Source organism: Alligator sinensis, unplaced genomic scaffold, assembly GCF_000455745.1.
Source record: "Alligator sinensis unplaced genomic scaffold, ASM45574v1 scaffold608_1, whole genome shotgun sequence".
In the NCBI taxonomy this organism is placed as follows: domain Eukaryota; kingdom Metazoa; phylum Chordata; order Crocodylia; family Alligatoridae; genus Alligator; species Alligator sinensis.
The window spans coordinates 378,820-392,450 of NW_005842799.1; the positions used below are offsets into that span (position 1 = coordinate 378,820).

Here is a 13,631-nt window from a genome sequence, read left to right on the forward strand (position 1 = left end):
AGGGGCATGCATCATGGGGGACCATAGGAGAGTCAGAAGGGAACAGGGAACCCCCCCCCCCCCAACTCCTTGCTCCCCTCCTCCCCAAAGGTCCCTCAGCTTCTGCTCCAGCTCTGGTCTCTGCAGCTGCGACCCTGCCTGGCTAGGAGCTGCTGCTGCTGCTCCTCCTTGGCTGGGCTGGGGCCATGCTGCTGCTGAGTGCCCCAAAGCCAGAGCAGAGCTACAGCAGAAGGTAAGTGGGGAGGGGGATCTGGCCCTTCATCCTATGCTGCTGCTTTCTCTACCACAGCAGTTGGGGTGGGGGAGATGGACACAAATTAAAGATGATCTTCTATTAATTAGATTCAATATATGGAAAATTATAACAAATTTATAGTTTTCCATGCATAGAATTGAATTCCTGGGGGGAGTTGTCTTAAATTCAACATTGTTTTTGGATTTGAGTAAATATGGTAATCTTCAGTGTTAAAATAAGCTTAAACAAAGCTCCCAGATGTAGACCTACCTGCCCCATCCCAGTGGACATGTGGGTTTTCCAATGGAGAAAAAAGCGCAGAACCAATTTGCATTTTTTAAATCTTTATTATAAACAATCCTGCTTATAATAATGTTTTCAGAATGCGATTGCTATGTACTAAACAAAAACCTCCTTAGCTGAATCGGTTTCAATTTCTGATTGCTTACATGTATCTTTTACTATATTAGATGGGAACCAGGGAAAGGAAAATCTTTAAAAAATTTTGAATTCAGCCTATTCCATGGGAAATGCCTTTACAAACATGGAACAGAATTAAAAGACACATTCTTGATCCTCTGTACATCAGCAGCCAATGGAACTCCCGACAGATACATAAATAGATTTTTTTTTAAGTATATTTCTTTCACGAGTATATAAAATTATTTTGGTTTCTATACTCAACAACCTCTGAGACAAAAGGAAGGATTTCTTTTACACAATTCATTCCTGCATGTTACTTAGGGTGTAGACAATCACTCACAGGGATGTAAGAAGTGTTTAATAATACACTTTACACAATGCTTAACTATACACTGCTTAACTCATTTACATGGTATTTACACACTATTTTGTACATGAGATGCCATAATTGAAAAGGCATTAGAACGGCATCTTCCTCTGAACAGGATGCATCAGTTCCAGTGTTTGTATCAAAGATAAAACAAGTTTCAAAAGACAGCACCACCTGACTTTCAGAATCAAGGATCCACCAAACTGCATGTGTAGTGAAGGCAGTGGGACAATTACATTGTCCTCTGTGTATTCTAGCAGTTCCCAGTGGGGAAGGTTAAGACAGGACCTTGGTTTTCTGATCAGTCTATTTATAAAATACAGCTGCTACAAAGATAATTGTTTTTATTAGACTCACTGCTAAGCCACATGCTTTTGCCCTTCAGCTTTTCTTTAAGCCCTTGCAAGTGTCTAGTTCCTTCTCTGGGGAGGAGTTTGGCTTTTATATGACCTTTAATGTTGGCTCAAGCTGGTTGTCAGGCTGAGGGCTTAATTCAACACAGCTAAATTTGTCCCATGGAACGTATCTTTAATGCAGAATCTAGTAGGGGAGGAGGGAAGGGGTACAGAGACAGGGAGATTGTGTGCTTGATTTTCAATGTGGAGCACTCATTGCTTCTATTAGGGCTCTGAGTGTTCAGCACATTTGAAAATTAGGCCCCGTAGTTTGATGGGAGTTTGTAGCGGTTACACTTTGTTTTAGGCACAATAGTGTCAAAGGAAAGGCCTTGGTTTGGCTGTTCAGTTTTCTCTCTCAACCATAAAAGATTTGCTCCATTAGAAAACCACAATGGGAAGGCATGTCAGATCAACTATTTGCTCCCAACATGCAGGTAAATGTCTTTTTAGCCCTAGCACAGTGTTTAGACAGACAAAGTCCACTAGCAAGTGCACCCCAAAGTCAGTAGCTCAAAATGCATGTTACTCAGCGAATCCCTGGGTCACACACAACCATATTCATACCAGACAGTCTGCTGGTCCCCGTGGGGATCTGGAGTTCCAGAAGTGCTCCTAGAGCTACCACCTGTAGTGTGGTCCTCTGTTCCCCCTGTTCCAGTGTTGCATTCTGGAGACTTATCCTGGCATTTGGTAATGAAGGCATCACTTTGCCCAGCAGTAATTTCACCTTCAGTATTACTGGAGACAGCTCTGACAGGAGTCACAGTGGCTACCTCCCCAGAATGTGGAAAGGTCTTAGGCTTGACTTTAGCAGGTGTGTATTGTGCAGGTGAATAGTGTTGCTCAGGCACTGTACACACTCGCTCTTGCTGTTGCACGTTCAGGTTGCTGGCAGAAGCCGAGGGAGAGGAAGAAAAAGGATGGAAGGAGTGTGGTCTCTCATCCTTTGGTGGAGCCAGGGAAAGACGCCTTACATCCAGCTGCCGACAGCGAGAATCAATGCTTTGCAAGGAACTGGACACCTTGGCAGACTGAGGCCTCTCTTTTAAAGTAGTCTGAGAGCCCGGTGGCACAGAAACCCTCAAGGCTGGACTGACACAGTCCTTGCCTGCAAGCTTCTGAGAACTCTCCTGTCTGTAGGTCTCTGGGCCAGTAGCTCGGAGGAGATCTGCAGAGGCCAGACTAAATGCTCTGCTCAATGATGTGCTCCTTCGGCTCAGAGTGCTGGACTGTTGAGGTTGCGTGATCTGCCTCGGCCCACTGAGTGGTTGATGTGGTGATGTATGAGGAAGCTTAAGAGACCCCTGGGAGCTTGCCAGAGGCTCAGGATCAGCTTGCCTAAGGTTTGGTTTGACAAAGTTCCCAGGTTTTGTTACTCTTCCTTCTTCATTGGCAACAGTCATCTTTACAGTTGGTGTAACATAGTTTGTAGGCATCTTAGCTGCCTCCTTTCTACCTGGCTGAACCAGGTGGTCCCCAGGTACTGGGGGATCATTTGCTTTTCTAAAATAATCACCCATCAAGTCATCTCTGCTACTGGAGGTATCCTAATGTGAGAAAATACACACACACACACACACACACACAAGGTTAATGACACTACTCTGGTTGCTTTGAAAGAAACATGGTTCAGCAAACATTTTTCCTTTCAAGGTTGTCACAACATAATTCCCTACATCAAGCAACCCAAGGTTCAACACAAAATCAATGTACAGGAGGCCACTTGGTACTGTGCAAAATGTTTTTCCTCTCATAGTGCTTAAGCACTAATTGGTTTGTTAACACTAGCTTGCAAGGAGGGGCCCGAAGCATCCTACATAAACCATGTATCTTATACCTAAAGGTAGGAACACTGTGGGGGAAAGGTATAGGGTCTGTAACTTTGTATCAATGAGTTACATGTTGATCATAATTAGATTGTGACAGCCTTGTCTGCCAGTTTAATTGTCACCAGTTAAAATTCTTTTCTCAATAGCACCCTGGGCTGCAGATCTTTTGCTTCAGTTAATATTAGCCAATCAAATACATGCAAATGGTAGCTTGTTTGTCATTTCCACAATACAATGTGGACAATACGTCGGTATGCTGTGAATAACAAATAATGGAATACTTTAAGCAGTGATATGTTAATACTGAACAATTTCATTACTACTCTGAACTATTTATTTATTTTTGAAAAGGCAACAAATTGAATATATTAAAAGCTATCTAAATATACTGAAATAGGGAAAACTGTCCAGAAATAATCTGCAATACTGTGGTGGCAGACAATTAACCTGGTCATAAAGAAAATAAAGGCTTGATATGGATAGACCCATGCAAAACATATAGGCATCACTGTTAAGGTATTAATTCAAGACATGCTGTGAACAGTTAATGGAGATGCTAGTTGCAAAAGAATGTATTGAAACAACATGATGCAATTAATTTCTTTGCTTTTCTCTGGGAAGTACATCAAGATTTAACATTTATTTCACAACAGTTACAGGGAAGTTTTCTTCCTGTTGGAAAAACCATTTTACTACTAGCAAATGCTATTAACAATAATAATAGCAATAAAATTGCAGCTTCTGATAATTCGGAAGCATTCCATTTTCATTCACATGCTGAGTCAGAGTTATTCATATGTTAGTCTAAACCTTCAGTGTGCAGGTTAAAATTAGAGGGTCACTATATTGTTATAATGCTCCTAACAAACATTTGCTTAGGCCAAGCACTAAAAGTACTCTAGGACCAGCTAATACAGGTCACTGGGCCATTTTAGTCTTTAAACCAAAGCAGTTGCTAGGCTAAAAGAAGCTTTTCAGATGCATGAATGTGCTTGCCGGCTGCAGCAAATTGTGAGCTTTGGTTACATAGTGATAATGATGGATACCCTGGGGATATACAGTGAAGATGGTCTCCTATTCCCCCTCCCTGTTTTGTGCCTCTCACTGCCACGACATGAATGACTGAGGAGTGGTTCAACTGATTGCGATGGCTCCTGATGGAGGGATGGACATAGGGAATGGCAAGAGGGATACAGTGCATCAGCTTCTAATAGAAATTGGTGCAATGAGATAATTTCAGTCTCGTTTAAGCTGTGTCGCTGCTGAAAAGGAACAAGGATGACAGAAAGAATGAAAATAGAGACATGGTCAGATGGATGCAGACAACAACAAACAGTGAAAGAGTTTAAACTGAAGACATTTACCCCACAGAATCAGAACAACAAGGGAGAAAGAGGTATGTCATAATGTTTGCCTTAGCCATTAAGGCCCCAAATTAACTGATGTCATACGAAGTGGAGACTCCTCTGATACCAGTAATGCTAGGGAGCTGTTGATGAAACCTTAACTTCCATTCAATGACAACGATAAACTTAGTCTGAAAATATACTTTGTACTGCAACACTGCTTCTCACTAATGCACAGCATCATTAAGCAATAAAAGGCAATTGCTATCTACCAAACTTAGTTTATTTCCTACAAGACACTTCACAGTGCATTGTGGAATAATCTAGCATCAAGTCTCACCAACAGCACAATAGCACCACTTAGTACTTAGAAAGAGTCAGTACAATCCAGGGAAATAGAACCCCCGCCAGGCATAAAGCCTTATAGAAGCCTCCTGCAAAACTGGAGATTTTTCAATAAGGCAGATGCTCTTTGAGATGCACATTTCAAAATTCAATAAAATGGCTGCCAATATTCATTTCCCAGCAAAGATTAAGCAGCCAAGAACTGTGGTGAGGGCTTTCTACAACTAAGGCGGAATTCTGAATAATACTGCATGGACCATCTACTAGTTCAAATATTAAACCTAGACTGAATTCAGAGGTGGTGGAACAATGGGAACATTTAATCAGGAAGAATTATTTAATGAAAAAATAACAACAAATCTTAATTTCTATTAATTGATTAATTCCAGCTACAAATATAAATATAAACAAATAATGGATATACGATATATTATCCCTGTTTTTAATTGGGTTCCTTTACTTAAATGTTTTATAAGATTGAACAGTTTATAATAAGATCCATAGTCATTAGCAATGATCATGTTATTTTTTTACTTGCTCCTTCCCTCAAACTAGCTCAGAATATATTCATAGCACCTGAGATATGGCTTTAATTTACTTACAGTAGGTGGGGATAGCCTATTGCTCTCTTCTAAGAACTCTTGCAAAGTCACCATCTCACTGCCAGGAGAGGCAGAGCGCTGCTTGCTACCATAGGGGTGGGGTGTGTAACTTCTCTGAGGAGCATCATAAGAGATCAAGCCATTTCTGTGAAGGGAGGGGTCATGTCGGCTACTAGAGATCAAGATGGCAGAAGCAGAGTGACAAAGATAGCTGTCTCTGGGCAATGCAGGCATCTCTCTATTTAACAGCATATCTTCACTGCTGAGGCTTTCGCATCTGCCATGGAGACGATCTGAGGAACCTGACAAAGGGAATAAGCAGCATTAACACTACTCATTTTCCTTTATTTTAACAAAATGTCAACTCCTTACTGAAGTAGATACTATATGATTCAGTTCCTTTTCTCTGCTAAATAGTCCAATTAAAAATTAATTAACGATTATAAGCTCATCATCCCCCAAACTCTGTGGAATTGGAGTTTCAGGGAGGCAAGGATTTTAGGGTAATATCTTTTATTGGACCAACTGCATAGTTGGGATAGAGGCAGACAATAGGCCTGTGCGAAAAGGAAAGTATTTGATTCAGATTCTGATTCAGCCGATTCGGAGGACAGTGATTCAATTTGGTGATTCACTGTCCCCATTCAATGTGGCCAAATCAGAATCAGAGATTCAGATCGGCTGGGGAGAGGCAGGCACAGCTGAGTGCCTGCAGGTTCTCTTGTAGCTCCTCCGGCTGTGCCTGCCTCTCCCAGGGCAGGGGGAGCTGTGGGAGAAGCCCCCATGGGCACCCTGCCTGGCCCCATCCCCTGCCCGGGGGCCTCTGAGGGTTCGTGGCAGAGTCTCCCTGTGCAGCGTGGGGCAGTGGGGGGCAGCAGGGATTGCCCCCCTCCCCTCCCCCCGGCTTGGCAACTGCGTGGCAGCTGCCCCATGGTGCAGGTGCAGCACAGCTCGTCTTGGTGCTGTGTGCTGCTTGGGAGCTGGGGCTGAGCGGTGCCGGGCTCCAGCTGACTACTGGAGCTGCCCCAGCTCCCAGACAACGCACACGGGGGAAGGTCCACTGCCCCCCACTGTGCAGGGGGCTCTGCCATGATCGCCACTCAGAGGCCCTGATCACTGCTGCAAGAGCCAGTGAGTTTGGGAATGTGGATGCTGACACAGCTTGTTCTGGGCAGCAGCAGGACATAGCCCCCACTCCCAGCACTACTATGCCTGCATCAGCGCTGGGTGCGGGGGCTCTGCCCTGTCACTGCCACTGCTTGCCAGCCAGTATGGATGTGGGTGCGGCAGCGCTGAGAGCGGGGGCTATGCCCTGCTGCCATTTGCCCCCTTGCGTCTGGAGCAAGCTGTGCCTGCATCTCCCCCATCGCCTTGGTTGGGCAAGCAGCAGCAGGGCAGAGCCCCTGCTCCCAGCGCTGCCGCGCCCACATCCCGTTCTCCCCCCCTACCTCCCTCCCTGAGTAACATGCCCCCCTGCCCCAGCTGGGTAGCTTGTTCCAGCCCCAGTCCCAATTCCTTCCCCACACTGCTTCCCTCTCCCCTCCCCCAACCCCAACAGATTTACCAGCTGGAGGCAGCTGTCAGCTGCCTGTTTAGTCTATGGCCAAATCTCTGAAGCGGCCAAATCCTTTCCAAAGCTTTTCTGGATCGATTTGGATGCTTTGAATCAATTTGGAGCTTTTAATTAGTCTCCTGATTTGATTCGAATTTGGAGATTCGGTCCCTGAATCAGGCCGAATCTCCTCCGAATCAAATCAGCTACCGAAGCTTTGCATAGCCCTGCCAACTAGCAATGATAATTTAATTTAAGGAGATCAGACCTGGAACAACAGCTGAAGAACATGCAGCGACACTCAGATGAAGGGAACAGAGATGCATGAGGATGACATGAAGTTTAGCTCTCATTTCCTTGATCCTTTGCCTTCTGCGAGTACAGCCAATCCTTCAGGGTGAATTACATGGAGCCTAATGTGCCTCTAAATCAGGGCTGTCCAACTTCTAAAAGGCTGGAGGCCATGCTCTGTGTGGGCCACAATAATGCTGCTACCTCACGGAGAGCCTCCCCTGTTGCACCACACAGGTGGGTTGCCAACACTTCAGCTGACAGCTGTGTGCTCCCCCAGCACTGTGGACTGTGCTGTGCCACCCCCGGGGGACAGGTGAGGGAAGCCAGAGGAGGGAAGGGAAGCCCAGAGACCCTGGATGTTGGCAGTTGGGTGTTAGGGGAGCCACGGACAGGTGGGAGCCCAGGGGACAACCGGACAGCTCTGATCTAAATGATGCTATTGCAGCCTCTGCAGCATCCAGGCAGTGGTGGCAGGAGGGCTATTGCAGCCCACACACATGTAGACCCCCCTCATTCTTATTGCAAAGGGAATCTCTGTAACCACATGTGGCCCATGAGCTGCCAGTTGCTGACACTTGCTCTAAGCTGTGGAAATGAGCATGCCAGAATCTAGAAGAACCTGGTAGACCAGACCTGGTCTACTGGGCTTCTGCTTGTTAGAGAACAGAATTCCAGAAAATCTAGAGGACAGAATAAAGGTAGAAGAACTGTGTAAAGGAGTTTAAGATTGGCCTTTCATCCCTCAGGACATGAGACCTATGGTAACGAAGAACTGGAGTGTCTATCCTAGAATTCACATCATTACAAAGTTAGTCTTAAAAAAATCATTATTTCAAACCCTGTGTCAAGCCTCAGTGTGATAAGGCTCCTCATCAGATTACAAAATGATTACAGAAGTCATGACATCTGGATTTTGCTGGTGAAGATGGAAAATACACTGATGCAAGTCATCTGAATTTCTTGTTCGCTGGAGAAGACATCTGCTCTGAAAACATCTTACCTTTCAAATTGAGAGGTGAGCTATTGCTGGATGTGTTTCTACTGCTCTCTAAACTATTTGGCTTGGATGCTGGAAAGATACAAGGATAAAGTTCAAGAGTGCAAAATTAGGTTTGGACAAAGGATATTTTAAAAAGTTTTCTAAGTGTTCTAGAAGCTTTAGTATTAGCGCCTTCCATTTAGGTATAGACTGATAAGTGTCTAAGTCTCTTTTGAAAATAGGACTTACATACCCAAGTCACTGGTGCATTTTTGAAAAATGGTGCTCAAACGTAATGTATGAGAAAGTCCAAGGTATGCAATTAGCCCTGTTAGTCTGAAGTTAGGCAGAAGACAGGGTAGAGGTGCACTTTACAGACTAACTAAATTAGAAATGCATAAACTTTTGCAAACCTAAGCTCACTAACATCAGATGCAGTCAGTGTCAAATCTTTACCACATGCATTAAAGTGCTGCTGGTGGAAGCCAACTTGTATTAATCAGAACTTAATTTCATTTCTTTTAGGAACTAATCACTTTCTTAAAAAATATATCAAATTAAAAATAAAACATACAGATGCAAATGTCAGAAATCGATATTCTCATTCTGGCCACATCTACATGTTCATGAATGCGCTTTTGCTACTGCGCATTAAAAATTAGTACCTCTAATGTGAGGTACTAAATCAAAGTGCATTAGGCTGTCCTAATATGCAGTAGCAAAAGCACAAGCTTTTTTAATAATGCTTAATGTGCAGTAGCCTATTTTTATGGTGCATTAGCATATTAGCACTTTTTTTGACATGATGCTTTAATGTGCAGTAAAATAGGCTACTACACATTAAAGCACACATGTAGATGTGCCCTCTGTAACCTAAATTTTAAGTACCTTTGAGGTTTCCTTGGACAAAATGAAGCAAGATCCAACATTAGGATTATTTTAATTTTATGTATGTTCTATCAACTTACCATGTTGTCTGCTATTGGAAAACTCTACCTCAGGGAATTGTTCCACAAGATTATCTTCTGAATTACATCCTGGGAAGAAAATAATGCTTAGTAGGTAATTTAGCACAGAAAACTCAATCCCACAGATCATCCCTAAATGTACCATTACGGTATAAATGACAGACCTAATGGATTGGACTTGCAAAATTTATACTGGGACAAGCAGCCATATTTAAGGACACCATTTTGATCAAAGGACCCAAAGCCACACATATACAGGAGTCCACTTAGATGAATGACCAGAGTTGCATCACATTCTACACTGAGAGTTTTGCTGGTGTAAAGAAGCCTAATAATATCAAGGGACTAATATGCTTTGTGTGTCAACAGCGTAACTAGGGCAAGGTGAGCAGGGAAGCAACTCCAGGCACTGAGTAGGAAAAGGTGCCAGAATCATCCCCGGGAGTCTTTGTCATGGCAGAGGAAACCCTGCATTGCACCTGTCCAGACAGATGAGCCAGGCAGGGCAGTGCCACACTAAGCGGTGCATTTGGGAGCTGGAAAGCAAGTTGAGCGAGTGCTTGCCTCCCTGCACCTCTACCCCAAAGAAGCTTTTGCCAGAACCGGCATAGCCCTGTGGCTCAATATGTATGCATGGAGAAGGGAAAAGGCGGGGCTGGGGGGCAGTGAACAGGGCAACAGGGTTGGCTCCCAGGGAGCCTCAGCATGTGGCTGTAGCTGCCAGAGTGGAGCTGATGCTGTTACAGGGAAAGGTTGCCTTCCCTTCCACTAATCCATGCCCCAGGTCTACAGTAGATGGGAACATCCATCTGTCTGTGCCCCCCCCCTCCCCCCAGCCCACCAGCACCTAATTAGCTTGCTGAGCCTCTGACAGGTATACAGATCAGTACTGGAGTCATGTATGTGTACAGCTTTTGTATAGGGGACTCAGTTCCTGTTATGACTGAGGATCACATTGCATGAAAGCAGGGACCAAAAACTGAGTGCTGTACAAGTTACAGATACCAGAATGTACCACACACCTTTAAGTCTGCTTTGGAGCCTGGAAGTGGACACAGAACCTGAAGCAGTCAAGTGGATAGCTGAGGCAGAGTTAGTCCTGACACCCAGCTCCATGCCACAGTGCCTAGCAGCAGGGTCTGCTGAAATTTCAACATTATCGTTGCTGCCTCCATGTTGGGAAATTCGTTTTTGCTTTAGATCTATTAATACTAAGGAAAGGAGAGAAATACAGAATCAGGCAACCTCACTGGATATGTATCAATCCATTTCCATACACACAGAACAAGCGGGCACAAAACACACACAACAAGGTGCTGGTTCTGCAAGCTTTTTAATAAATAGTTCAGTACTGGGTAAGAGATTTATGCAGCTGATTTTGCAATTGTGTGGGCTGCCTAGGAAGCAAAGGAGTGACTAGGGCTGCTTTAGAGACGGTAGGAAGGCTTGTTTTTTTTGGGTTTTTTACTTTATACACATAAAGGTATTGTGAAGGAAACAGAAAAAAAGGCAAAGACATGAAAGCAGGAAAAAAACCAGCTGAGATGTAAAAGCCCTTTATGACTACTGCCTTAAAGAAGAGGTGTCAAAGCTCTGATCTGTAGAGCCATGTGCCATATGCAGCACCTGCTTTGGGACTGCAGCACACATGGCACCTACCCCAACCACTCTGAGACTGTGCATCTGCTCCAGGCTGTGAGCAGCATCGGTCCCAGAATGGGCAGCAAGGGGTGACCTCGATGTACACAGTGCCCACACCAGCTACTCCAGGACATCTGCTGGATCTAGCATGGAGCAGACCTGAACTGAAGCAGGTGCAGTGGCAGAGGGCACATCTACATGTGCGCTTTAATGGGCATTACACTTTATTTTAACGTGCATTAAAGCATCACTAAAAATGCTATTAATTAATGCTCATTAAAACAGGCTAATATGCATTAAGCATCACTAAAACAGTGGGTATCTGTACACAAGCATGGAGGCTGCTTCAACGTGCTGGAATTCCAGCATGTTGGAGCAGACTCAATTAATACAGTCTGCTGAAGTATGGCAATTACTGTGTTCCAGCAGCCTCCAATGTCTTGTATATCAGTGTCCTCGCACTTAAAACATGGTGGCAGGGGGCACTTGAACTAAAGCTCATTCAACAAGCTTTAGTACGAGCGTCCCCGCCACCATATTTAAGCATGGGGACGCTAATACACAAGACACGGTGGTGCTTTAATTACAGAGGCTCTCAGAGTCACTCTAATTAAAATGTTGCCCCCCTCCCCACCTCCAGAGCACATGTAAAAGTGCCTGCTGCTATTTAGTTAATGCGCATTAAGACATGTTAATGTTCATTTTCCTAGTACCTCACAATAGTGGTACTAGATTTAATGAGCATGAACTAGTGTTAATGCATATGTACACATGCCCAGAGTTTCTGGACTAGCGGTCACATGCAGCACAGTCCTGGGGCAGATGCCACATGTTACGTCGTCCTAGACCAGCTGCTCAGGGACATGCATGACACAACACCCATTCCAGGGCCCACACTAGATCCAGCATGTGGAGCCAGTTTGTGGACCCAATCCAGCCCACTGACCAGCCTTGTGCAGGCCAGAGCAGTCAGACCTCCCAGCCTTAAGGCATGTTTTATAAATAGGTGCTTCAGTATAAGAAGAGAACAAGGATTCATTACTTTGACAAAGTCCAAGTCTTATTTAAAGCGAAGCTCCAACTTGGAAGTTATTTAGCAGGATTCACACTATGATAACCTCTCAATATAAATTTTTTCTACTATGATAAAAATCTTTAAGCTCTCCTCCTTCAATGCATTCATTTTTAAATGATCAAGATTTTTGCTTAGCTTGGGATCTTGTCTTGACAACATATGTGGTTTTCTAATACATTAAACACACCTAAACGGATATGCAGTATGCTTCCTGGTGATGCACGAGAAAAAACAAATTAGCCTAATCAGTATACATGGCTTAAAGGCACACATAAAAAGAGTGAAATGTTAAAGATTTCATTTTAGGAACAACCTTGATGAGAAGCAGGATTCTAGTTTTTCAGTTTTCTAAAGGAAATATATATAATTACTACTGCAAACAAAGCAGAGCAAGGAGGTCAAAACAAATAGCTGGCATGTACAAGGGAAGAGTTAGTTCAAAAGCACAGAATAGCAACAAATGTATTAAAGAAAGTGGAGTGGGATACAACTGAGCAATGCAGTTTTTGAAACTATACCTTCTATACAATGTGTGCGCTGTGACAATAGGTACTGCTTCTATTTTCTCCCTTCATTCAGAAGTTTATAGAATGGCCATAAAAATGATTATGGCCTAAAACTTGGGATACAAGTCAGTATGTCAACTGCTTTTAAATAATTCATTCTGTGCTTTCAAAAGTGCCATATTAATTTCCCTGGAGGTGGACATTCCCTATTAACACAAAAGAATAAGTAGCAACAGAGAAAGTGCCCTCTGCAACATGGACACTTGTCCAACACAAGGGGGAGACTACAACCACTATTTAATTTCACAAGACACCAAATGGCAAACGGATGATAAAGACTTCAGGGCACTACTGGGCTTTGCTCTTGATTCTAGAGAGTGAATCAACTCTTCTAACACAAAAACTCTCAAACACAGAGGCTCAGATCTCTCACCCCAAATTCACTTAATCTGAATATTCACAAAAGAAATTAAAAGACTTCTGAAAATTAGAATGAAAATGCTCAGAGTTAATTAATTAGTAGCTGCCATTGTATATCCATATTTAGACTGTTTGGAGGCAAAAATAAATTTTACTAAGCAGCAAAGAACATTGCAAAAATTTCCAAGAGTGCTTATTTATTAGCTTCATATTTTAGTAGAGTTAATACACTGTAGGAAGCATAGCAACAGCATATTAGTTTCGCATTTTGACTGGACATGATGCAAGTCTCCAACTGCAAGAAGATATTGAAGCACACAACAACTTCACTTACTTATAACATGCACCACAGCCATTCTACATACATAAACTGTATGTCATGAGGTCCCCTAAAAGTGTTCTGCATTGAAGAAAGGCTCCATAGTGTGCAAAGATACATCTTCTACTGGAAAAATTAAGTCCACATTTGCAAATATGTACTTGTATTTGAGGGATGTTAAGGACATGCTGAGTGTTTGTATCAGTGAGTGTGTATTTAAGGCACGTGGGTTTTTTGTTTTAAACTTCAGAAATGTATGATAAAATGACAAAGAAAAGGTGTTAGAAATCTCCCATGTCCGAGAAAGAAAGAGGTTCATTAGGAGAGGA

At 43.4% G+C, this 13,631-nt stretch overlaps 1 protein-coding gene across 3 annotated transcripts in view; it reads right to left on the reverse strand.

The window, feature by feature from the left end:
• Positions 1–593: 593 nt before the first annotated feature.
• CCDC88C (coiled-coil domain containing 88C) overlaps positions 594–13,631 on the reverse strand; it is a 145,135-nt gene continuing 132,097 nt past the window's right edge. Inside the window, exons 26-31 of one of the 3 annotated variants that reach the window (XM_025191249.1) lie at positions 10,364–10,552; positions 9,342–9,410; positions 8,395–8,463; positions 5,549–5,850; positions 4,302–4,517; positions 594–2,973 (exon numbers count right to left, since the gene is read on the reverse strand). In XM_025191249.1, coding sequence (XP_025047034.1) covers positions 1,969–2,973; positions 4,302–4,517; positions 5,549–5,850; positions 8,395–8,463; positions 9,342–9,410; positions 10,364–10,552 — 1,850 coding nt within the window. In that variant the 3' untranslated portion in view covers positions 594–1,968. The remainder of the gene's footprint in view (positions 2,974–4,301; positions 4,518–5,548; positions 5,851–8,394; positions 8,464–9,341; positions 9,411–10,363; positions 10,553–13,631) is intronic. The other 2 variants (XM_014525419.2, XM_014525420.2) reach the window with 2 other exon arrangements.